This window comes from Herpailurus yagouaroundi, unplaced genomic scaffold, assembly GCF_014898765.1.
Source record: "Herpailurus yagouaroundi ecotype Mexico unplaced genomic scaffold, PumYag 139, whole genome shotgun sequence".
In the NCBI taxonomy this organism is placed as follows: Eukaryota; Metazoa; Chordata; class Mammalia; order Carnivora; family Felidae; genus Herpailurus; species Herpailurus yagouaroundi.
The window spans coordinates 32,627,980-32,654,177 of record NW_024412394.1 but is presented as its reverse complement, the minus strand read 5'-3'; the positions used below and the strand labels follow the sequence as shown (position 1 = coordinate 32,654,177).

Below are 26,198 nucleotides of genomic sequence, written 5' to 3'. Positions count from 1 at the left end.
TCAGCTGCAGAACAGCAGAATGGACTTCCTCACAGAATAGGATATTCAATGCAAAGCACTTGGTACAACACTGTAGACACTTGAATGATCCGTCTCTTCATCAGGAAGCAAGATTGGTCTATGTGTTCCTGTGTCATCAGAGTTCAGATGGCTCATGCGTTTGTCCAGGGGACTCAACTCAGTGCTGTGTATGGCTGAATATGGTAGTGGCTACATCTCTGCAGGCAGCTGTGGGGGAGGGGCGTCGCTGCTGCCCAGGCTCCACTGCACACAGCAGGCTGCACTAGCTCAGTTTCCCCACCTATAGATTAGGGATCAGACCACCTGCCTTCTCGGTTATGGTGAAGTTGAGATGAGAACAGATAACTGCAGAAGTTCCTGCTGTTCTGTGAAAGTTTGAATTTTCACTGCATATAGTTATTTCAGATCATTCTTGAAGGTAATACTTAAGAACATGCAAACTCTTTGCTTTGGGCTCATGATGGGTTTCATTTCTTTCTTGGCTGGTGGACCTGTGCTCATTATCATTCAGTGAACTAACTAGGTGTGCACGATGGCATGTGGAGATAAACACTGGCCCTTGATTTAGATGAAATATTCCAAAAAGAAACTGATCAATAAGAGAAAAACAAAACAAAACAAAACAAAGGATCATTAGAAAGTTTTGAGAAGGGGGTCACCTGGGTGGCTCAGTCGGTTAAGCTTCTGACTCTTGATCTCGGCTCAGGTCACAACCTCATGGTTCTTGAGATCCAGCCGCGTGTCAGGCTTTGTACTAAGAGTGCGGAGCCTGCTTGGGATCCTCTCTGCCGCCCCCCGCCCCCCTGCTCATGCTCACTCACTATCTCAAAACAAATAAACTTTTTTAAAAAGGTTGTTGAGAAGTAGATATATGCTCATTTTCATAATTTCCCAGATGAAAAATCATGTCATAATTACTGATGGCACATGGGGAGGATTTCAGAGAATGATTCTCACACTTTCTAATCAGGTCACAAGGAGGGAGAAATGCCCTTTTTCACCACCTTGACTTTCCTAAGAGCTTGTGGGAGAGAGAACACCTATAGATAGAATTTTCATTTGGAACTTGTTAAGAGGCAGACAGTTTATTACTATAAATAAGCATTAAGGATTGTTGCTCTGCATGGCTAACCTGGGGGCTGACATGCATGCCAGCTTTCCTTGGCATGTGGTTGGTTGTTGTGAGTCGCATACAGGTCTCTCCAGTGACTTGAGAAACTGGCCTTAACTGGCTTTCTTCCCGGGCCCCTTGAGCAGCCATATGACCCAACCCAGATGCGCTGCACTTCAGTCCCCCTCATTTCAGATCCCTTGACCACGGCCAACCCCCAGGGTCAACCAGGCATTGCCACATGCTCACGGGCCTGGCATAATCGAGAGTGGCACACACTGCCTCCAGAAGAGGGAATGTCACTTTATCTTCCAAGGGATTGCCTCGCTAATTTCTAGTCACCTCTCCAGACTCATTAATGATAGATGGATAGCTTTCTCTAGGACGTTCTTCCCACTTTTCCATCCAGCATAGATGCTGTTCCCACATGTTCCCTTTATGCAATTGTCCTCAAGGTGGTGCTCCTGTCAGTGTCCTGCCTGTCCTGGCTTCCCCTGCTGGCCATGAGCTCTGCTGGGACAGGGTTCCTCTCTTCTGCCAGCACCTACAGGTGGGGCACCATCCTGACAGCAGTAGCTTGAATAAATGTTTGCTGAATTCATGAATTTTAACTTGTCTTTTTCTCTAGTTTAAGGATTATCAAAAGTAAAAGTTGAACAGTTTCTTATTCCTCTGAGCCCTAATTCCCATTATTTCCTAACGGTGAGATTTTTAAAAAGGGGTTGTTGAACTGTACTCCGGAGAGCTTTCTAAGGAATGACTAATTCGGTAGGTCTCAACCTACTGGCTACACATCAGAATTCCCTGGGGAGCTTTGACAAGATGTCCATACATGGGCTTTGTCCCTGACCAATGAAACCATAATCTGTGGGTGTGGCACCTCGTGTGACTTTTTTAAGTCTGAAGTGATTATAAAGTGCAGCTAGAAGAACAGCTGGTGTGGGTGGTCAGAAGCTACTTTCCTGTTTCTTCCTGTAACTCACAATAGTCTTTTAGTAGCCATGGCCCCTGCTATGCCACCCATCGATCTAGTCTGGAGGTTGGATGTGGGCTAGCCCCATACTGAAAAAGTGTGAGAATGTTCAGTAAAATTATTTCCATAGAAAGCACTTCTATTGGTCAAGCAAGAAGAGAATTTGAGCATAGGGGAGGAGATTTTAAAATTATAACAGCTGAGGGGCACATGGGTGGCTTAGTTGACTCTTGGTTTTGGGTCAGGTCGTGATCTCAGGGCTTCGTGAGTTCGAGCTCTGCATCGGGCTCTGCACTGGCAGCACAAAGCCTTCTCAGAATTCTCTCTCTCACCCTTGCTTCGTGCCCCTCCCCCATTCGTGCTGTCTCTGTCTCAAAATAAATAAACTTGAAAAACAATACAATTATAACAACTGAAAAGCATCACCACCAATATAAAAGACTGCCTGTTTTCACTTGGAATGTAAGTTTAACCTTTTTTTTTATTGTGGTAGAATGTACATAACATGAAATTTACCATTTTAACTATTTTTAAGTATACAGTGGTATTAGTGGTACATTCACACTGTTGTGCAGCGATCACCACTATCCAGCTCCATCACTTTTTCATCATCACAGTTACAACTTTGTACCCATCGAACACTAACTCCCTGCTCACCCCTGACCCCTGCCCAGTTCCTGGTAACAACCATCTACTTTCTATCACTATGTATTGGACTATTCCAGGTAGCTTATGTAAGTGGAGTTATGTAACATTAGTCCTTTTTATTTCCCTTAGCATGATGTCTTTATGGTTCATCCACGTGATAGAATGTGTCAGAATTTCATGCCTTTTTAAAGCTGACTACTATTTCATTGTATATAGAGACCACGTTTTCTTTATCCATTCATCCTTTGATGGACATTTGAGCTTCTACCTCTTGGATCATATGCATAATGCTATGAACGTGAGTGCACAAATAACTGCGCAAATGAAGTCACTGCTTTGAATTCTTTTGAGTATACGCCTAGAAGTGGAATTGCTGGACCATAAGATAATTGTAGGTTTGACTTTTTTTTTTTTTTTTTTTTTTGAGGAACCACTATACTTTCCACAACGGTTGCATCATTTTACATTCCCACCAGCAGTGAACAAGAATTCCAGTTTTTCCATGGCCTTGCCAACTTGTTATTTTCTGTTACTTTAAACATGATTTACTTGCAGGGATGCCTGGGTGGCTCAGTCCGTTAAGCGTCTGACTCTTGGTTTCAGCTCAGGTCATGATCTCACGGTTCGTTGGGTCCAAGCCCCACGTAGGGCACTGCACTGACAGTGTGGAAGCCTGCTTGGGATTCTCTCTCTCTCTCTCTCTCTGCCTCTCTCTCTGCCCCTCCCACCCTTGCACTTTCTCTCTCTAAATAAATAAATAAATACACTTTTTATTTTTATTTTTTTATTTAAAAAATTTTTGAGCAGGGGAGGGGCAGAGAGAGAGAGACACACACACAGAATCCAAAGCCAGCTCCAGGCTCCAAGCTGTCAGCACAGAGCCCAACGCAGGGCTCGATCTCACCAAGTGTGAGATCATGACCTGAGCCAAAGTCAATGCTTAACCAACTAAGCCACCCAGGTGCCCCAATAAATAAACGTTTTAAAAAATGATTTACTCGTAAGTGCTGGGGTTTCAGAAATAGGAACACAGATCCCTTCTCCAGTTTTGCTGTATTTCCTGGGTTGTAGCGTGACTTAGTGACACATGCAGTAGTACTCATGAATAATGGGAAGCGGAAGACCTCATAGCTAGAATAAAGCATGAGACCATGATTCTTACTTAGACATTGTCAACCCTTCTGAGTCTGCCATTCTCAGTACATACAGCACTTCACTTCCCATCACAGTCTTTTTGGCTGTTGAGCCAATAGAACCACTTTATCTTCTGAACCTCAGTATGAAGCGTGCCATACTTCTCTGCCACCAGCTTACGAAAATCTCCGTCGTGGATATTTTTAGTGTCCAGTTAATTAAGCCTTGTTAACTTATCTTTCACTCTTTTCGTCCTGATTCAGCATCCTGACGGTTTCCTTAGAAGATTTAGGTTTCTGTGATGGTTTGTTTTCAGAGTAAAGATTTAAATGAATTGTTTATAGATTAAGTAAAGAATACGGCTTAGAAATGAAGAGTGTTTTATTTTTTTCCACAAGAACAGTGACTGGCTTTTGAGGAGTTTTAAAAATTAAACAACAACAACAAAAAGCGGGGAGGGGTTTACCCTGAAGCAAACATAAAGTGTCAGTCAGTATTCTGAAGCAGATTAACAGATCCATTTACAGCCAGGCCATGCTTTTTCGTTCCTTTCCTGCACTAGAAGAAAATCATTGTAAGGTATAATTGGAAGTAAATGTGGAAAGTTGTAGCTCTGTCTGCCCCTTGGAAGCACACATATCACTCGAGTATTCAGTCTTAGGACCTTGAAAATCTCTGCTTAAAGACTGACATGATGTAGTGGCAATTTAGAAATGATAGTCAAGGAGGAAAGACAACATTCCTTTTATACAGCCCTATTTTCTGCTTTCTATATCTGATTTAAGTAATTTAAGTGTAATGAAAATGATTCCTCAAACACTACTATTAACACATCTGTTTTTCGGTTGGATAGTTCACAGATGCCAAGGCTAGAAGGTACAAGATTATGAAAAATCACTCAGTAGCAGTTTTCCATTTTTTAAATTGATACATACTTGTCATATAGCACACTAGTTTTAGGTGTACAACATGATTTGATATTTTATATATTGCAAAATGATCACCACAGGAACTCTAGTTAACATCCATCACCACATATAGTTAAAAATGCTTTTCTTGCGATGAGAACTCTCTTAACTTTCAAGTATAAAATATAGTATTAACTGTAGTCATCAGGCTATACTTTACACGCCCAGGAATTATTTATTTTGTAACTGAGAGTTAGTACTTTTGACCACCCTCCACCCCCCTACTTCTGGCAAGCATCAGTCTGTTCCCTGTATCTGTGAGTTTGATTTTCTTTTTTAGATTTTGCATATAAGTGAAATCGTTTGGCATTTGTCTTTCTCTGACTTACTGCATTTAGCCTAGTGCATTCAAGATGCATCCACGTTGGGGTGCCTGGGTGGCTCAGTCGGTTGAGCGTCTGACTTCTGCTCAGATCATGATCTCACAGCTCGTGAGTTTGAGCCCCATGTTGGGCTCTGTGCTGACTGCTCGGAGCCTGGAGCCTGCTTTGGATTCTGTGTCTCCCTCTCACTCTGCCCCTAATCCACTCACATTCTGTCTCTGTCTCTCTCAAAAATAAATAAACATTAAAAAAAAATTAAAAAAGATTCATCCATGTTGTCGCAAAAGGCAAGATTTCTTTCTTTTTTATGGCCAAATAATATTATGTTGTGTATATGCGTAACACATCTTCTTATCCATTTATCTATCAGTGGACACTTAGGTTGCCTCCATGCCTTGGCTGTTGTACATAATACTACAATGAACACAGTGGGGGGTACATATATCTTTTTTGAGTTAGTTTTTCATTTTCTTTTAAAAAATTTTTTTAAACGTTTATTTATTTTGAGACAGAGAGAGACAGAGCATGAACAGGGGAGGGTCAGAGAGAGAGGGAGACACAGGATCTGAAACAGGCTCCAGGCTCTGAGCAGTCAGCACAGAGCCCGACGCGGGGCTTGAACTCACGGACCGCGAGATCGTGACCTGAGCCGAAGTCGGACGCTTAACCGACTGAGCCACCCAGGCGCCCCTCATTTTCTTTTTAAATATCCAGAAATGGTATTCCTGGATCATATGGTATTTTTAATTTTTTGAGGAGCTTCCATGTTGTTTTTCATAGCGGCTGTACCAATTTACACTCCTGCCAACAGTGTGCATGGGTCCCCTTTTCTCCATGTTCTTGCCAAAACTTGTCATTACTTGTCTTTTTGATATGAGCCATTCTAACATAGGTGATATCTCATTGTGGTTTTGATTTGTATTTCCCTGATGATGAGTGATGTTGAATATCTTTTCATGTGTCTGTTGGCTGTTGTTTATCTTCTTTAGAAAAATGTGTATTCAGGTCCTCTGCTCATTTTTTAATCAGATTGTTGTTGGTTTTTGCTGTTGAGTTATATGAGTTCTTTATATATTTTGGGACATTTGCCCCTGTACATACGTGATTTGCAAATATTTTCTCCCATTTGGGTAGGTCACCTTTTTATCATGCTGATGGTTTCCTCTACTGGGCTGAAGCCTTTTATTTCGATATAGTCCCACTTGTTTATTTTTGCTTTTGTTGCCTTTACTTTTGGTATTAGATCCAAAAAATCATCACCAAGATTGCTGTTAAGGAGCTTACCACATATATTTTTGTCTAGGAGTTTTATGGATTTAGATCTTATATTCAAGTCTTTAATCCATTTGGAGTGGATTTTTGTGTATGGTGTAAGATAGTGGTTGAGTGTCATTCTTTTGCATGTGGCTGTCCAGTTTTCCCAAGACCATTTAAGAGTCTGTGCTTTCCTCATTGTATATATTCTTGGTTCCTTTGTCTTAAATTAACTGACCCTAAATGCATGGGTTTGTTTCTGGGCTATTTATTCTGTTCCATTTATCTATGTATCTGTTTCATGCGAATACCTTATTGTTTTGATTACTACAGGTTTGTAACGTGGTTTGAAATCAACATGATGCCTCCAGCTTTACTCTTCTTTCTCAAAGTTGCTTTGCCTATTCAGCGTCTTTTTTTATTTTAATTTTTTTTTAACGTTTATTTTTGAGACAGAGACAGAGCATGAATGGGGGAGGGTCAGAGAGAGGGAGACACAGAATCTGAAACAGGCTCCAGGCTCTGAGCTGTCAGCACAGAGCCCGACGCGGGGCTCGAACTCACGGAACACGAGATCATGACCTGAGCTGAAGTCGGCTGCTTAACTGACTGAGCCACCCAGGCACCCCCTATTCAGGGTCTTTTGTGGTTCCACACAAATTTTAGAGTTGTTTCTTTTCTGTGAAAAATGTCACTGGAATTTTGATAGGGATTGCATTGATTCTAGATTGCTTTGGGTAGTTTGGAGATTTTGACAATATTCTTCCAATCCCTAGTATGGAATAATTTCCCATTTATATGTGTTTTCAGTTTGTATCATCATGTCAGTCTTTTACCTCCTTGGTTAAATTTCTCCCAGGCATTTTATTCTTTCTGATGCAATTGTAAATGAGATTGTTTTCTTTTTTTTTTTTTTAATATATTTTTTTTCAACGTTTATTTATTTTTGGGACAGAGAGAGACAGAGCATGAACGGGGCAGGGGCAGAGAGAGAGGGAGACACAGAATCAGAAACAGGCTCCAGGCTCTGAGCCATCAGCCCAGAGCCTGACGTGGGGCTCGAACTCACGGACCGCGAGATCGTGACCTGGCTAAAGTCGGACGCTTAACCGACTGCGCCACCCAGGCGCCCCTGAGATTGTTTTCTTAAGTTCTCTGATAGTTCATTACTAGTGTATAGAAATGAGAAAATTTTTGTATATTGATTTTGTATCCTGCGATTTACTGAACTCATTTATTCTAACAGTTTTTGGTGGAGTCTTAACATTTTTCTATATTTGGTATCATGTCATCTGCAAATAATGATAGTTTTACTTCTTCTTTTCCAATTTGAATGACTTTTATTTCTTGTCTGATCACTGTGGCTAGAACTTCCGGTACTATATTGAATAAAAATGGTGAGAGTGGGTATCCTTGTCTTGTTCCTGACCTTAGGGAGAAAACTTCCAGCTCTTCACTATTAAGTATGATGTCAGCTGTGGGCTTGTCCTATCTGGCCTTTATTATGTTGGGGTACATTTCATCTGTATGCACTTTGTTGAGAGTTTTTATCACAAGAGGATATTGAATTTTGTCAAATGCTTTTTCTGTGTCTATTGTGATGATCATATAATTTTCATCCTTCATTTTGTTAGTCTGGTAGATCACGCTGATAGATTTGCAGATATTGAATCATCCTTGCGTCCCTGGAGTAAATCCCATTTGATCACTTGATTCTTTTTTATTATTGAATTCAGTTAGCTAACATTTTGTTGAGGATTTTTGCATCTATGTTCATCAATGATACCTATAATTTTCTTGTGGTAACCTTGTCAGGTTATGGAATTAAGGTATTGCTGGCCTCATAAAATGTTTGGAAGCATTTGAATGTTTGGTAAAATTCATCATTGAAGCCATCTGGTCTTCTATTTGGTTGAGAGTTTTTTGATTACTGATCCAGTCTCCTTACTAGTCATTGGTCTATTCAGATTTTCTATTTCTTTATGATTCTTGGTAGGTTGTATGTTTGGAGAATATCCATTTTTTCTAGGTTGTCCAGTTTGTTAGTCTGTATTTGTTCATAGTAGTTTCTTATCCTTTCCATTTCTGTCTTGTTAATAGTAATACCTTTTATTAAAAATAAATTTTTTAACATGTTGAATTTTTGAGAGAGACAGAGTGTGGGTGGGGGAGGGGCAGAGAGAGAGGAAGACACAGAATCTGAAGCAGGCTCCAGGCTCTGAGCTGTCAGAACAGAGTCCAGTGCAGGGCTTGAACTCACAAACTGTAAGATCAATGACCTGAGCCACAGTCAGACATAACTGATTGAGCCACAGCCTTCTCTTTTATTTATAATTTTATTTGAGCCCACTCTTTCTTGGTGATTCCAGCTGAAGGTTTGTCAGTTTTGTTTATCTTTTCAAAGAGCCAGCTCTTAGTTTCATTTATCATTTCTATTAATGTTTTAGTCTCTATTTCATTTATTTCTGCTCTGATCTTTGCTATTTACTTACTTCTTCTAACTTTTGGTGATTTTTTTTTCTTTTTCTAGTTCTTTAAGGAAAAAACGTTTTTTGAGATCTTTGTTTTTTTGTGTAGGCATTTATCACTAAGAACCTTCCCCTTAGAACTGCTTTTGCTGTATCTCATAAGTTCTGGTATGTTGTATTTCCATTCTCATTTGTCTCAAGGCATTTTTTGATTCCTCAGCAGTTTTCCATTTTTAACCTTCATGCCCTACATTACTGTGGCTGCTGCTTCCTAACTTATTCTCCTGAAATGGTCACAGTGGGATCGGGAGTTTGAAAAAGAGAAAGGCAGGAACATCATTGGTAATGACAGAGTAAGGACCTCTGAATATTATCTTCTATAAAAACAGTGATTATCAAAATCAACTTTCTCACAACTGTGGAAGTTAACCCAAAGTGTGCATCACTCTGAGGAGTATTTGTTCAAGAAAAATGGTTAAATGTTGGTAATAACAGTATTACATTGTGTCACCTTGCCCTATTCCTGTCCCTTTCTCCCTAGTTCCACGGTGACCTTGGAATCAGGCTGAAAATCAACAGCTACTTATCCTAGCAGTCACTGGGAGGGAAGAACAGGGTTGGAACTTATTCAAAGCTTCATTCTAAGAGAATTTCCATTATTTGACCTAACAGGTCTTTAGAAAATCCCATTCTCCAAGCTTGTCTTTATCTGACTTCACTCAGATCTCACCCAGTACAAACAGCCTTTTCCTGGGAGCATTTTTAAAAAATAAAAAATAGGAAAACAAAAACCTCAAACAAAAACTAAATAAAAACACAAAATGTTGATTGTCATTGCAGATTCCTGAAGCAATGGTAATAGTTATGGCAAACAATAAGCTAATCAAAAAATTAGAAAAATCTTAGATAATATTTCATTCCATAGGGGCTTTGAAAAGCCATCTGGGTGGCTCAGTTGGTTAAGCATTCTACTCTTGACTTCGGCTTAGGTTGTGATCTCATGGTTCATGGGATTGGGCCCCGCATCAGGCTCTGTACTAACAGTGCTGAGCCTGCTTCGGATTCTCTCTCTCCTCTCTCTCTGCCCCTCTTCCCACACACACATGCACTCTCTCTCAAAATAAATAAATAAACAAAAAACAAAAAAAAACAACTGATTCAAAAGGAAATAGAAAATCTGAATAGACCTGTAAGAAATAGATTGAATTAGTAATCAATGAAACCTATATAGAGAAAAGCCCAGTTCCAGATTTACTGGTGAATTCTAACAAGCATTTAAAAAATAATTAAGACTGATCATTCACAAACATTTCCAAAAAATAGTAAGAAGGGAACATATTTGAAGTCTTTCTATTAGACCATTGTTACCCTGATCCCAAAACTGGACATCACAAAGCAAAAAACTTACCAATATCCCTTATGAATATAGATGCAAAAATCCTAAACAAAATACTGGTGGAGTTAATCCAGCAACATATAAAAAGAATTATACGCCATAACCAGGTGAGATTTATCACTGGAGTGTAAGGTTCATATACAAAAGTCAGTCAATGTAATGTACCATGATCAGTAGAACAAACCACAAAAACCACCTGATCAAATCAATAGATGCAGAAGAAGCACCTGACAAAATTCAATGTCATTTCATGATAAAAACACTAGGCAGATCAGTAAGTGAGGAATGGGAAAGAACATCTTTTATTTGATGTAGGGCATCTATGAAAAAGCTAATGTTTTAAACAGCTGAAGACTGAAAGCTTTTCCCATAAAGATCATGACAAAGGTGATCCCTCTTGACAGTTGTATTCACCATTGTAATACAGGTGGTAGCTAGGGTAATTATTGAGAAAAAGTAATAAAAGTCATCTAGGTTGGAAAGGAAGAAGTAAAATATCTTAAATAATCAATAGCATGATCTTTTATGTACAAAATCCTCAAGAATACATACACAGCTATCCGTGCTAGTAAATAAATTCAGCAAGGTTGCAGGATATAAGATTAACATATGAAAATGAAATGCATTTTTTTTAAGTTTTACTTATTTGAGAGAGAGCACATGAGCAGTGGGGGGGGGGGGGGGGGGGCAGAGAGAGGGAGAGAGAGAATCCCAAGCATGTTCCATGCTGTCAGCACACAGCCCAATGTGGGGCTCAATGTTACTAACCACGAGATACTGACCTGAACCGAAATCAGGAGTCAGACCTTTCCCAAATGAGGCACCCAGATGCCCCCTTTATACACTGGCAATGAACAATCTGAAAAAGGAAACCAGTAAACAGTTTTATTCACAACAGTGTCAGAAATAATAAAATACTTAGTAATAAAAAAAAGTATGAGCATTGTATACTGGAAACTGTAAAACATTTAGAAAAATTGAACTAAATAAGTATACAGACATTTTATGTTCCTGGATTAGGAGACAGTGTTATGGATTAGAAGATATAATATTACTCTAGTGGTGCAATATTCCCCAAATTAATCTGTAGATTTGGGGTAATTCCTATCAAGATTTTGGCTGCCCTTTTTTCAGAAATTGACAAGGTCATCCTAAAATTAACATGGGAAAGCAAGGAACTCCAAATAGCCAAAACAATTTTGTAAAACAGCAAAGTTGGAAGATTTATGCTTCCTGATTTGAAAACTGAGTATATAAAGGTACAGTAATAGTGTGGCACTGGCATAAAGATAAGCATATGAATCAATAGAAGAGAATTGACCATAAATAAGGCCTCACATTGTGGTCAGTTGATTTTTGCCAAGGGTGCCAAGGCCATTCAATAGAGAAAGATAGTTTTTTTTTTTTAAAAAAAAAGTGCCCAGGGGTGCCTGTGTGGCTTGGTCAGTTATGCGTCTGGCTCTTGGTTTTGGCTCAGGTCGTGAGCTCTCGGTTGGTAAGTTCGAGCCCTTTGTCAGGCTCTGTGCTGATGGCACGGAGCCTGCTTGGGATTCTCTCTCCCCCTCTCTCTCTGCCCCTACCTCGTCTGCCCTCAAAACCAGTAAGTAAACTAAAAAAAAGTGCCCAGAGTTATGAATATACTAAAAGCCATTTAATCACACATATCCTTTAAGAGCAAATTTTGGCATGTATGAATTATATCTCATTAAAGGGGGTGGGTGGGTGCGGAAGATTGACACACACTCTGCAAAAGACTGGATGTGCTCTGCTAAGAAGAGAGATGAAAGGAGAGGGGGTCGCCTCAGGGAGAATTAGAAGGAGGTGCCACAGTGCACATCTTTCTTCAGCAATTCCTGAGACAACTGTGTGTGTATACTTTTTAATTTGGAAATTGATAGTCTCTTTTTATTTCAAGTGAGTAGAGACCAACTTTTGAAATTACCAGACCTGTTGCCAGTAGTAGAAGTGTGTCAAGAGCACAGTATTCCAGTATCACTAGCCAGAGCTGACCGTCAGGAGGAAAAAAGGCCATTAGTATCTTTATTGTGGCTGAACTGTAATGTTGCCAAAATCTATCCTGTGAGAATTCGAAATAAGTTTGGTTTGTAACACCCTTGCTTTTAAGATTAGATTATGTGTAATTAGAAAAGAATATGCCAGTGGGACAAGTATGTGGAGGTAAGAGGAAGTTGATACACAACAGAAGGAACTGATAAGCATTACTGATGTGTTTGTGGCTGAAAGAGGAAGAGATTTTCTGGACTTGCTTTTTCTTTTTCCAGTTTGTCTGGTTTTGGTTTGTTTTTTCCTTATTGCAATGGCTAGGACCTCCAGTACACTGTTGAGTAAAAGTTGACAGCGACAGCCTTGCCTCATTGCAATCTTCAGGGGTTTTAACACTGTCTTTCACCATGAAGTATATATAATATCGGCAATAGGTTTTTTGTAGATGTCCTTTACCAAGTTGAGGAAGTTCACTTTTATTAGTTTGCTGAGTGGCTTTTCAAAAATCTTGATGTTGGATTTTGTCAAGTGCGTTTTCTACATTTATTACAATAGATTTTTCTTTCTTATAACATCTTAAGTTGGTGAATTACACTGATTGATTTTGAAATGTTAAAGCAACATTGCAGTCTTGGAATAAACCTCATTTGGTCATGATTTATAGTTGGATTCAAATGGCTAAAACTCTTAAGAATTTTTCTGTGTTCATGAAGGTTGTTAGACCTGTAGTTTTCTTATCTTACCTTGTCTTGTAATCTTTTTTATTTTTTACCTAATACTTGTTTGGTTTTGGTATTAGGGAAAGGCTGGCTTGAGAGGATTTGAAACGTTCCTTCCTTTTTTATTTTCTATACAAATAGTTAATACTTCTTCCTTAAACATTTGGTAGATACCATCAGTGAAACTATTTGGGCCTGGAGGTTTTTTGTTAGTTTGTTTTCTCAGTTTTATTTTGGTTTGGGTTGGGGGGGGGATGGTGTGGGCAATTTTGAACTATAAATTTAATTTCTTTATTGATATGGGGCTACATAGATTATTTCTTCATGACTGAACTTTGATAGCTGTTTCTTTCAAGGAATTTGTCCATTTTTATGTAAGTTGTCAAATTTTCTGCCATGATGTTTTTTTCTAATACTCCTTTATTATCATTTTATATTTGTAGAATACATACCAATATTCCCAGTATTGGTAATTTATGACTTTTTTCCCCCTTCTGATAGGTATGGGTAGATATTTATCAATTTTCTCAAAGGACATGCTTTTTATTTCACTGATCTTCTCTATTTTCTATTTCATTGATTTTAGCTCATAGGTTTATTAGTACATTTTTCTATTCATTTTGGGTTTTATTTGCTCCTTTTTTTTTTAAGTATAAAAAGGTGTAGGAACTTACCCTTCCTATCTAACAAATTTGTTTATAGCTGTTAAAAAATTAATTTTCCATCTAAGTACTGTTTTAGATGCATCCCACTGTTTTCATTCATTTAACCACTTTTTCATTTCCCTTTTGGTTTCTTAGACCCATAGTCTATTTCGAATTACATTGTTTGGTATCCAAATATTTGGAGATTTTCCAGATAGCTTCATGTTATTGATTTCTATTTTAATTCTGTTGTGGTCAGAGAAACACTTTGTACAATTTGAATTCATCTTTATTGAGATTTGATTTCTGGCCCAGACTATGTGGCCTATCTTGATAATGTCCCATGTGTACTTGAAGATTGTGGATTCTGTATTGTTTGGTGGTGCATCTTATGTCAGGTCAAGTGTTACATATCCTTACTGATTTCCAAATTTAGTAAGTTTTCAGTTTTTTTCATTTTTTTTTTCCTATCCCTCTTTCCAAACCTTTCATTCAGTTTCTTTGGGTGTGTGTGTGTGTGTGTGTGTGTGTGTGTGTGTGTGTGTGTGTGTCTTGATATGTCTGTCTGTCTTGATATTTTCCATTCTGTGTGTCCTTTTGGTAGTTTCTATTGTTCATTCTTCAAGTTTACTAGTCTTTTATTCTGCAATGATTTATCAGCTGCTAATCTCAGCCAGTATATCTTTCACAACAGTGAGATCACATTGGGGTTTTTTTTTTGTATCTTCCATAACTCTCCTTAGCATGCTCAATCTTTCCCCTTTTTGAACATATAGGGTATATTTGGGGTTGTATTTTCCTGCTTCTTTGTACACATGGTAATTTTTGTAGCTCAGGCATTTTGAATTTTATGTTGCTAGGTATTAGAAAAAATAAGTATTTGTTAGATTACGTTTATGTATGTCTAACACATTTATTACACATTCACATATACACGCACACACGTACATACATAGGGGATACATACATACTTACATTAGGGACCCTATCTCTACTTCACTTGAACAAGCCATTCACAGTGAATCGCCAGTTTTCATTTGCATTTTATTTTTTATACAGCTGACCAGGACAGAGAATCCTAGTCCCATGTTTTTTTGTAAGGCTCCCAGTATCTCAAAAACTACTGCAAACATCTTTAAAGCTAAATTAATTTCACTAGAAAAAAGGAAGGCACATGAAATACTTGAGGCATAAATACTTGGAAATTAAGAAAACCCAAGATCTCCATCTTGGGTTGGAAGCAGTGGTTTGAGGAGCTTAAAAACTCCTTGTCCTGCTCTCATAGGGAGAACTCTCTAACTCCCCAGCTTCATAGCACGTCATGATTCCCTGAAAGGCAACCCAGAGTGTGGGCCTGGGTAGTGTGTAGTCCCTGGGGCTGGCTGTGACCAGCTTCCTTTAAAGAGCTCACCCAGCAGGGGCATATGGGCAAAGTAGGAGATTGAAAAGCCTCTGAATTGCCTCCCTCCCCCTTTTATATTAGATCATAGAAAATCACTTTGCTGCTGCGGTGAGCCACCCCGGAAAATCTCTCTCCAGGGTGCTGGCCTGCCAGGTGCACCCTGTTCTCCAGTGAGGCCAGGAAAGGGCCCCACAGCAAAACAGTGTCTAGCTTCACAGCTGGCTGGCAGCTTTGCTTAAGTTGGTAGATTGTGCTGTGTAACTCTAAGAGCTAGAAGGTATTCCCGAGCCAAGGAAAGCAAGAAACTACACTTAATCTGAATCTCTGAGTGGTCACCATGATGAATGTGTTAAAGACTTCAGGGAAGGGGCGCCTGGATGGTTCAGTCGGTTGAGCATCCGACTTTGGCTCAGGTCATGATCTCACGGCTCGTGAGACCGAGCCCCGTGTGGGGCTCTGTGCTGACAGCTCAGAGCCTGAAGCCTGCCTCTGATTCTGCGTCTCCCTCTCTCTCTGCCCCTAACCCACTTGCATTCTGTCTCTGTCTCTCTCAAAAATAAATAAACGTTAAAAAAAAAATTTTTTTTTTAAAGAAAAAAATGACTTCTGGGAAAATGAAGGAAATCAAACTGGCTTCACATTTTCAGAACGACTTCTGTATGGTTTGGATCCTTTTTTTTTTTTTAATTTTTTAACATTTATTTTTGAGAGACGGAGAGAGGCAGAGAATGAGCAGGGGAGGGGGAGAGAGAGAGATACAGAATCCGAAGCAGGCTCCAGGCTCTGAGCTGTCAGCACAGAGCCTGATGCGGGGCTCGAACTCACGAACTGCAAGACCATGACCTGAGCTGAAGTCGGATGCTCAACGGAGCCACCCAGGCGCCCCGGATTCTCTTTTTTTTTAATTATAAGAAAGGGGAAATACAATTAGTACCTTGAAGCCATGTGAAAAATATACCAGGAGCTTCAGTGATGGAGAAGGGCAGACCCTCAACTGTAGAAAAAGTATGAAACTTATTTTTAAGTACATGGGAAAAAAAAAAAAAAGGCAAGGCCTCCTAGAGCACAAAAATCACCAGTTAGGTTACTTTTTATGTGTGAATCTGAACCTCTGGCTTTTTGCTGAAGAGGTCTGTGGCTGTTTTGGCTGTCTGGGGAAGGCTTCAGGCTCCTTAGCCAAGTGGTGTGAAATGCTAGTGGCCTGGTTCTGCCACCACTTTCACAGGCCCTTTCCCTGTAAACCCTGTTCTCTGGCCATAGATGACAGCCAGTGCCACCTGCCCTTCATGTTTCTAATGGTATTTTTATGTATATACCATAGTACCTCATGAACAGTGCTGTGCAGTTAGTGGGGTCTTTCCATTTGCTAATTTTACATGACACACTGAGCTGACAAGGTGTCACACCCCTCTTGGCAGATGAGGAAATGGGAAAGCTTTAGGATCAAGAAAGTTTCAGTGACTTGACCAGTGTCCCAAGTACAAGGATCTAGGCAAAATCAAAAGGCTTGTTAATTCTAAATTCAGTGTTCTTTCTGCTAGAATGTGCCGCCACCCTCCAGGACTGGTGGGAGATACTGGGCCAGTCCTCAGGCTAATGCTTCATGATTGTTTTACTTGTTCTGCCTCACTCAGCAGGTGCTGAGCCAAGTTGTGTTTGTGGGGAGCTAGCTTAGTGGGAGACTTTCCTGTGAAGAGGGCAGGGTCTAGAACATGGAAGTGGCCCAGTCTGGCATGTGGAGTGATGAGAATACTGGTTGTGGTTTTCTCACAACTTCCCAATTACTTACTGCCTAGTATCATTTGGAACTTACTTTGCTAACTATGCTTTTGCAAAAAGAAGCATAAATCAATTCAGTTAATGTAGAAAAGGGCGAAAAGTTGCTAAGGAACGTTCCTGGAGATCGGGCCTCGCAGCTTTGACTCTGGGAGGGTATCTAACTTCATTGTTAGCTTAGTCATAAAGAGCAGAGGTCCAGGACCTCAGACTTTCAAAACAACCACAAAGGTTAACAGCAGTTGCTTGCTGAGAAAGCTTTCAGTGTGTTTAATGACTAAGCCTTTAACATAGGGTTTCCTAAACCAGATTTAATAGTAATGATTTTTCACAACCAAACCATTGAAGGCAATGGAGAGTAATGTTTCCCTCAAAAAATTAAACCCAAAACCAAATTTATCAAATGGCTGGACACCTCCTGTACTGACTTCCAAACCTCCCCCCCCACCCCCCCCCCCCCCTGTCGGATTGAACCAAATTAGAAATTTAAACCAAATGATTACAGATTTTTCATATTCTAGCTAACTGACTTGTACTCCTCAGTCTTCTAAACTCAAAAGTAAATCGCAGCAGTGCTGGTTCTGAGGAGAGCACACATAAAGGTGTTAAAGAACAGGCAGGATACCCAGGCAGGCTTACACCCCGAGGACAGTTAGGGTAAGTCTGTATGCTCTGCAGCTATGTTTCCATTTAGTTCTCAATTCCCAGAGTGTCGAAGGCCGGGCTGTGATGACCTCTATGAACGAGCAGCTTCTTGTCAACAGCCTAGACTTTGTATTTTACAGTGGCTCTTGTCCCCCCCGCCCCTGTGCGTACACCTCTGTCATGGCACTGAATGTACCACAGTGCCCTGGTTGCTTTCTACACGTAAGGCTCCTACTATTCAACTCTGAGAGCCAAGACCTGGCACATACTTGGCATGTAGAAGAATTTCTGATGTGTCCAAAATTTTACAGAAAAAAGAGAAGTACGCCAATTATTTTATTTAAGTCTTTTTTTCTTCTCACTTTTCACAAAGGATTTGCTGTCAGTCTTCAAGTCATCTTGTCCAATCCAAAAGCCGTATTTAAGCGTCGTGGATCCCAGCCAGGGATGCAAGAATCTGATTTTCTAAAACAGATAACAACAGTTGAAGAGCTGGAACCAAAAGCAAATAACTGCACCAAGGTATTCATTTCACTTGTGCTGCTTGACCTTGTTGAGTGTCAGCGTTAAGAAGCATGGCTACCCAAAAGATTTCCCTCCCCTCTAGGTTCTTGTGTGGCACACTCGGACAGAGAAGGTTAATCTAGCCAACGAGCCAAAGTACCACCTGGACACGGTGAAAATTGAGGTGTAAATTGAAGAAACTGAAGCAGCAACTGGTGCAGTTTGCCTGGCTGGTGGACGTGGGAGAGGACGTTTGGAGGTCAGGCTGCCAAACATTCAGGTATTGTTCACTTTACTTCAGTACAGCAGCCTTTACTGTCATCTGATGGACATCTGTTTAAGCAGAGCTTGCCAGTTAACATGGCTGACTGGATGGTATAAAGTGTGTGTTTTTTGTCTTCATTTGTTCTGCATGTTTTCCCTACAACGAAACTGGAAGTTCTTTGTACAGTACAGCTAGTGACACTGCGGGATACACTGTGAGTATCTTGTGTACTTTTTTTTTTTTTTTTCCCATTTGGCCTTATAATTGGTGGAACTGGTTTCAGAAACAAAGGACAGGTATTTTGTTGACTAAATGTTCCCAATTCCTCACTTTGCAATATTAAGTAATTTTCATACGGTTGGTGGCAGTATACATTGTAGGAAATAAAACCCACAAAAATAAAAAGGTCTATGGATTTATCTGTTTAATATAGGGATATAACATTTTGTCAATACTAGGCACCATAAAATGTAAACACAATTACTGTCATAAACCTGGATATACCTTCAAGGATTGAAAGTGGCTTTGTTTAGTTACCCTGTTTGCATATAGTGCAGAGAAAGGTCTTCATGTTATTAGCACTATGTACATAAGAAGAGATCCAAATTACAAGAGAGGCAGATAAAATTTGAGTTCTTTAAACATTCGTTAAACTAAGTTTTGTAGTAACATCCAGGTTTATCTTCCTTTCACTAGCCACGTTCCCTGTTAAGCACATCATAACAACAGCACAGTGAAGTGAATGATGAAATAAAAGAACTTTGATACACTAGAAAACAGTGCTCAGTGACACATTTACATTCTATTTATATGATTAAACATTTGATCATACAGTACCTTCCTACAGGATTACTGGCTAATTTGGGGGTGGGGTTTATACTGTTAGAGGTATTACTAACATGATAACTACTTCCCTTATATGCAAACATTAGAGCTATACTTTTATCGAGAGTAAAACTGATTATGCAAGTTGACTGAGCAGCTTCTCAAATAATGTGGTTTACGAAATCATGGGAAATGAGCAAAGCTGCCCTTGACATAAAATCGTTTCTCAACCTGCTTTTCACATCAAATTTAATCTGTACAGACCAACACGGTCAGTCAGATAATTCTTCATATGAACAAATGGGGAAAAAGAAAAAAAAAATATGTACATGAATAAACAGGGGAACTAGATGCGTTTTAGCAAGGAATGTCAGGTGGTAGTTCTGGATGAAACTTGCAGTGCAGTTTTCATTTCCACAGCTGTGTGCTGAGAGTCTGACCCGATGAGCTTCCAGACCAGCCCGCTGTTGTGCTGGGGGGCTGGCCAAAACCCACTGCGGGGTTTGTACTGCTGATACTCATGCCGGCCATTTGCTGATTCATCTGTGAAACATAAAAGGCTTATTTTAGGACGTTTACTTCACTTTTAATTCTTGTTTCTTGAGCCACAGTTAGACATTTATTAGAAGCTGCCTTTGAGGTTAATTTAGTCAAAGAGATAATGAAGTTTAATAGCAATTATAGAAGTATTTTTCATCAATATGAAAATTAGTCAAAGCACAGGGGTATAAGTAGACTACCAAACAATTATTTCCCTAGAGAAAGCAAATAGCTATTTTGTTTCCTTCTTGTTCTTTCCTTCCACTTTTTTTTTAGCATTGTCCATAAAGTGATCTCAATCCTATTTATTCATTTTCAAGACTCCATTTCTTGTCCCCCAAAGATTAACCACAACTGAAAAAACACCAAAGCAATCTTTGAATTTGTATTTGAGTCCACTATTCTAACTTTCAACTATATCAGGATGTTGTGCTTTAACTATAAGGACTGAGTAAATTTTAGAAAGTCAAATACTCCAAAACTATATACTGTTTATGACAGGTATTATTCTGTCTTCATTAAAATCTTAAATGGTTCTAAATACTTCCTAAGTATTAAAAAAAGGCTGTAAAGCATACATTTTCTTTTGCTTAACCACTAAACATCTAAAATTAATTTTCATTATATAAGGTATAAGACGACCTGTGTTTTTCTTCCAGACTGGAATCATATATGTATATAAGCATCCTAACCCTTTCACTACGGTACTTCTCTTCTTCTAATACTGATGATAAGGAAAGGAAAGGCAAGATTTATCACAAAGTACAGAGTGGATTCAAAAATCTGTGCTCAGGGTTGGAATGTATTCTTAATAAAGTTCTTTAGTGGTCTTGCAAAGATACTAATGTTCACCACATTGCTGATGAGGCATAGTGTCCACGTCTTCATACCAACTAAAGGTTGTAAACCACCTTGTTGGCCAACAGATTCCACTGAGGGGTGCTGGAAAACAGCAGCACCCCTCAGCATGCCTGAAAGTAAAGGCCAACGTTAACTCCTTACTGGTTCATCTAGCACCTTAACTTTGAGCTGAGTATACTTCAGTATTTTGGCTACACAAAAGCTGTTACTGACATTTGGTACTTAAGGTTCCCAGAGGGTGGACACCAATGTCACAATGACAGTAGGGGCTCCTGGCTGGCACAGTTGGTACAGCATGTGACTCTTGATCTCGGGGTTTAGGTTCAAACCCCATGCTGAGTGTGGGGAGTACTTAAAAAAATCTTTAAAATGTGATAGTAAAAGCATTCACAGGATGTATAGTGATTTTTAGTAATGTTAACTATCAGTATAGACTATTCTCTGAATGCTCTCAAGGTAAAACAGCTGAACAGAAACCAAGATTCCCCCCAGTGCTAGAAGAACACCAAATAGGAACTGTAAGGGAAAGAGAGGCTGGAGCATGAAGCTAAATCTAAGGGTCTTTGTCTATGCAGAAAAGTCAGAGTGGAGCACTAAAACAGACTGATTTGAAAAAAGTTTTACAAGTAGAAATGGGATTTCATAATGTAAGGGGATGTCTGAGACAGATATGGACTTGTCCATAAGTAAAAAGGAAACTCAACTGTACAAAGGTTTTTAAACTTTTATAAAGCAGGGGAAGTAGGCATATGACATGAAGAACAGCCTAGATCCCTTACAAAATAGTGCTTTGAGACTGGAAACCACTCCCTGCCCCCAACTTAGTAGTGAACATAGGCAGGTCTAAGTGGACTATAAAAATGCCCCACCAGGGAGCTGGGTTGAAGCTTGGTGCTAATTTCACAGGTAGCAGAGAGGAAGTCTCTCAAGATGCCCAAGATAATTTCCAGCTGTTACAAACAGGATGTTCACCAGTATTATAATCTGAAATGAAAAAATGCTTAACACTGCTTTACAGAATACTCTAAATATAGGGTCAGTGACAGCTCACTTGTCTGTTTGATGTAACTTCATGATACCTATAGACAAGTCCCATCTGATACATTATCCTTACTCAGATTTTTCTGCCATGTTGTTATTTTTAAATAAACCATTCAGAAAATGAATCCCATTTCTTTGATTTTGGAGACTCTGGAGAGTAAATGACCCCCTACCTGTGAGAGGTTCCACTGGGGCTGCTGAGCTTGCGGCAGGCCAAACTTACTCTGGGGCGCGCCCATCTGTCCCACCATTCCTCCGTGGGGGCCAACCACATTTGGGGGAAGTGGCATCACACCAGTTTGTGCGTTTCCCATAAACCCATTGGGCATGGGCATGCCCACCATCATGCTTGTACTCTGTCCCATCACATTTCCTAGAAGGCCAGGAGCTGCAGGTGCAGGCACAGGCACGCCCATTGGTGGAAAACCTTGAAATGCAGTCGGTGCTTGTGAGGTAAATGGTATATTTGTGGGTCCCATAAACACACCTGCATTTTAAGAACCATGAAAAGAAAATGAATGAAGAAAGCAGGGCTACTGTATACAGTTGCACTCACCTCTATGATCACAGAAAAAGGATCACCATCTTTCTGAAGAACCCACAGCAAAAATTTTAATTCCAATCTGCTGCTACTGTTCAGACCGACTCACAACCTCAGAGCTGGTTACTTCCAAAATGCACACAAATCAGTTACAAACCTGAGCAAATTTAGGCTAGATATATCTTATGCAATAGCCATATAAACTCCACAGCATGAGATTATGTGCTGTTTGTGCTGACTTGCACGGCTTGTCTCCCACTATCAGATACACAACTGAGAGCTGATGGTGTCTGGCTTTAATGGAAGCAAGTGTCCTAGAATTCCAGCTCATTATTTCAGAAGGAGTGCATTTGACAGATTCAAACTATGTAAACAATAGATCTGACTGTGCTAGTCTTTCATTATAATTATTAAAAACTCAGTTTTGGAATTCATGTGATAATTCAGATTGCTTATTGTTTACTTACAGAGAAAATACCATACTGTACACAAAGTTGTAAACTTCATGCAAATCAAAATAATTCTTCAAAAATAATCCATGTCCTGTAAGCTTGTGAAACAATATTAAGTGATATGTGAACAGCGTGTTACTTCTAAATAAAGTTTTGTGAATCCTGTGTATGCTTTTTAATTCTAATGCTTCATACCAGTTTTGTAGTTGCACAAATTGCAAAGAAGCACCTGGTACATGGAAAAATAGGAAGAAATAATATACAAAGGGTATACTTCTAGTAATGTTACCGTAATTCACTGAAAGCAGATGTGGAAATGAATTACCAGGGGTGCTCTGCTGCTGAATGGTTCCTGTGCCATACAGAGATAAGATAGAATCTTTGGAGAGTTGTTTCTTTGCTACCTCTTCTGACTTTGTAGCTTGCTCAGTGAAGAGATCCAGATCCCCAGATATTACTGTAGACAGAGTGGCAGCCGCAGGTATAGAGGGTGTCCCCTGAGACAAATACCAAAACAAGCTGTCAAATTCTGCATACTAACACATAGTTCATCCCTTCCTTAAAATCTAAAGGAATTAGAAATTACACAACTGTAGAAGGTAATATGGTGACATCAGGATCATTCACAAACCCACACAAAACCAACATCTAGGATAAAGGTACAATGTTTCCTATTTTAAATCTGTTAATGTGAGAGAACTAGATCAAAGCTCTTTCATAATAAACTGTGTTTACCTGCTAAACTGACACTGCATTTTTGCCCATCACATCCTGACCACAGTGGGTTCAACAATAGTATGTGGCTGCTGTGTGAGGACCACCATTCGTGGGAGATGCTGGGGATCCACTTCAACTATTTCAAGGAACTGGTATCCCTTAGAATAAAGAACTACAGCAGACAGCAAGAGGGTCTTGCAAAGGCTGATTTTGTCTTTGAAAAAAAAAGAAAAGCCTTTGTTTTTCAAAAGCTGCATCATATTTTTTAAACATAATCTAGATCAGTTTTAACCTCATAGTAGAATGTTTCTAGTCTATCCAGAAATGAAGTACAGCAAAACTTCACCTATACTCTCAACCATATCTTCATTCCACTTTTGGAAAAAAGAAATAAACATTCAGATTTAATACAAAAGAAAAATGTTCACTTAACCTATATCTGCACACAGATTATACAACCACAGCTAATAACTTCACTTTAATGATCTCTGCAGCCATTTATTCAATCACATTCACATTTGTTTACATGAAATTGTTTTAGATATGAAGACTTTCAAAGAATTCTAAGAAGAATGGTAGAAACTGGGTAAGGGTCTTCTCAAACTACAGAATAAGGTGAGTAGTAGGTAGAAGTTAAAGATCCTGTAAACAAATTTGCCTTAGTTTTTTAAAAAATCAAACATATAACATCTTGGCTAAAAAAAACTAGCAATAAATTACCATCCAAGCATTGTATTCACAAATTTAAGGAGAACAATAGTTGAATCTATTATGACAAATTAAGCAAGCATTTTGAGATAGAAAAGTCACTGCATTTTGCAGAAAGTCTGAAATGTGTAAGGACTCGGACACAGTGGAATACCAAATATGGGAATGCACTGGAATAAAATATTACCTAACTACCAGCGATGCAGCAGAAACTCTCAGACTAAGAGCAAGTGCACTGGAGCCAGCCTGCCAGGACTAGAACTCTGGTCCCACTGCGCCCTGAGACTGTCACTTAATCTCCACTCTGGTCTGTAAACTTGGAGACAGGACTTCTAACCTTACAGAGTTGCTTGATGACCACTAGAAGTGCTCTGCACAATGGCAGAATTAAGCACACAATATTTAAGTTGTTAGGTAATGAAGCAACCATCTCACTAATCTTTTCATAATGTTTAGTTTCTGTTCAGTCTAAGAACCTGCTCAAAATCCTGAGGTCTATTCCCTGTGGGAGAGATGAAACTACAGGAAAATCCACAATGGCTGGGAAACCTATTATAGTAGTCCCCCTCACCACACCCCTATACACTTTCCAAGGTACATTCCAAGTACCCTGGGGATGCCTGAAACCATGGATAGTACCGAAACGTATGGGTTTTTTTCCTATACATCCACACCTATGACAAAGTTTGATTTATAAATTAGGCACAGAGAGCATAAAGTAGAACAATTAATATACTATAATAAAAGTTATGTGAATGTGGTCTCTCAAAATATGCTGTACTCTTCTTATGATGTGAGATGATAAATGCCTACGTGATGAGATAAAGTGAGGTAAATGACAAGTGAGGCACCATGACAAGTGTTAAGCTACTACTGATCACCTGGTGATATATCAGAAGAAAGATCATCTGCTTCCAAACTGTAAGCGACTAAAACCACAGAAAATGAAACCACAGTCTCATACTAGAGCAGCCTAATATCCACATGCTCTAAACGTGTATTTCTTCTGATGAAGGTACGTAAAATGGAACATCTACCTCAACGTGGTCATAGTCTAAAAACAGCCAAACCACATAGCATGACTAGTAATCACTCCTATGTCCATTTTTTATTTTTTGGTGCTCTATTTGACAGCAGTGTAACTCCAGGATTAAAGGAGAACAACTTTTGTCTGTCAATTTACACTTTGAGAGGCTGCAGAATCCCTAAACCAAAGGTTCTCTCTGGCTGTTGGGATCCTAAGGCTGATCCAAGGTCAAGGCAGCACCTGTACAGGTCTAGGTACTGTTGGTTTATGTGTATTAGAGATAGAAGGAAAGGGATGGCTTCTGTAAGTCACCTTTGAGGACTCTGGAATGATTCCCTGGGAACCCCCAATATACATGTGCATTCTGGTCAGATGAGTATTTCCAACCTCCTTCAGAAGACTACACAGCCAAACAGGTAAATCTCTCTCGTCTTCACATGAGTGGGAAATCTTTTAATATAATTTTTACTATGAGTAAAATCAGGACTGAAAGAGTACAGGGTTCAGAGTAATTCCTATTTCTGTCAAATTTTACATAATAGAAACTCACCAAAATTAGTAAGTTACATAGCTAGAGTATATGTATAAAATGTGTAATTTAACCTGCCTTTCCCCCTCCCCATTTTCAAAGACATTTTGAAAACATGTCTGGGTTTTAATCTTTGCATGTAGTTCAATGAAAGATAACTCTGCTCACCCAATATTTTATAGGGCTCAATACAATTGGCACAGTTTTGGTCCAAAATCAATGTTCTAAAAAAAGAATCAGATGGGATTTTAAAAATCAACTCTGTAACTCTTAGTGGCTGATGCAGAATGCACAAAGCATGAAGGCCAGACCAATCAATCCCTCATAAAGGTAGAAGCCGCACCCCGTATTGTGGTCATGGTGCTACTTAAGAGTTAAATTAAGTCTGCATTGTTCCACTTGCTTTGATACCGAAAAGAACACATGAAGTACACTGAAGCCTCAGATGTAGGGTCTAATTCTCTGCGTGGTTGCAAAGCAACTCACATACTCCAATGGAATCCAAAGAAGTTTAGCAGATAAAACAGCCTCACTAGAATGCTAGACCAAAAGAAACTGCTTTTCGTGCTCAGATTGTCAAATAACCTAATGCTTCTTTCTGAAGCCAAAACATTAGCATTAGACAATTTTTATTATCACATGCGTACCCATGCCTGCACAAATTCACAAGGTAATTAATGTTAATTGAAACAATAGTAGTAA

At 39.4% G+C, this 26,198-nt stretch overlaps 2 protein-coding genes across 3 annotated transcripts in view; one reads left to right on the top strand and one right to left on the bottom strand.

Annotated features, from left to right (window-relative positions):
* Nucleotides 1–22,682, top strand: part of B3GAT2 (beta-1,3-glucuronyltransferase 2) — a 96,424-nt gene extending 73,742 nt beyond the window's left edge. Inside the window, exons 9-10 of the mRNA XM_040473892.1 lie at nt 17,860–18,008; nt 18,094–22,682. Coding sequence (XP_040329826.1) covers nt 17,860–18,008; nt 18,094–18,180 — 236 coding nt within the window. The 3' untranslated portion in view covers nt 18,181–22,682. The remainder of the gene's footprint in view (nt 1–17,859; nt 18,009–18,093) is intronic.
* Nucleotides 18,665–26,198, bottom strand: part of SMAP1 (small ArfGAP 1) — a 204,069-nt gene continuing 196,535 nt past the window's right edge. For both annotated transcript variants that reach the window (XM_040473891.1, XM_040473890.1), the window contains 3 exons: nt 22,841–23,012; nt 21,696–22,009; nt 18,665–19,623 (listed from right to left, as the gene is read on the bottom strand). In XM_040473891.1, coding sequence (XP_040329825.1) covers nt 19,489–19,623; nt 21,696–22,009; nt 22,841–23,012 — 621 coding nt within the window. In that variant the 3' untranslated portion in view covers nt 18,665–19,488. The remainder of the gene's footprint in view (nt 19,624–21,695; nt 22,010–22,840; nt 23,013–26,198) is intronic.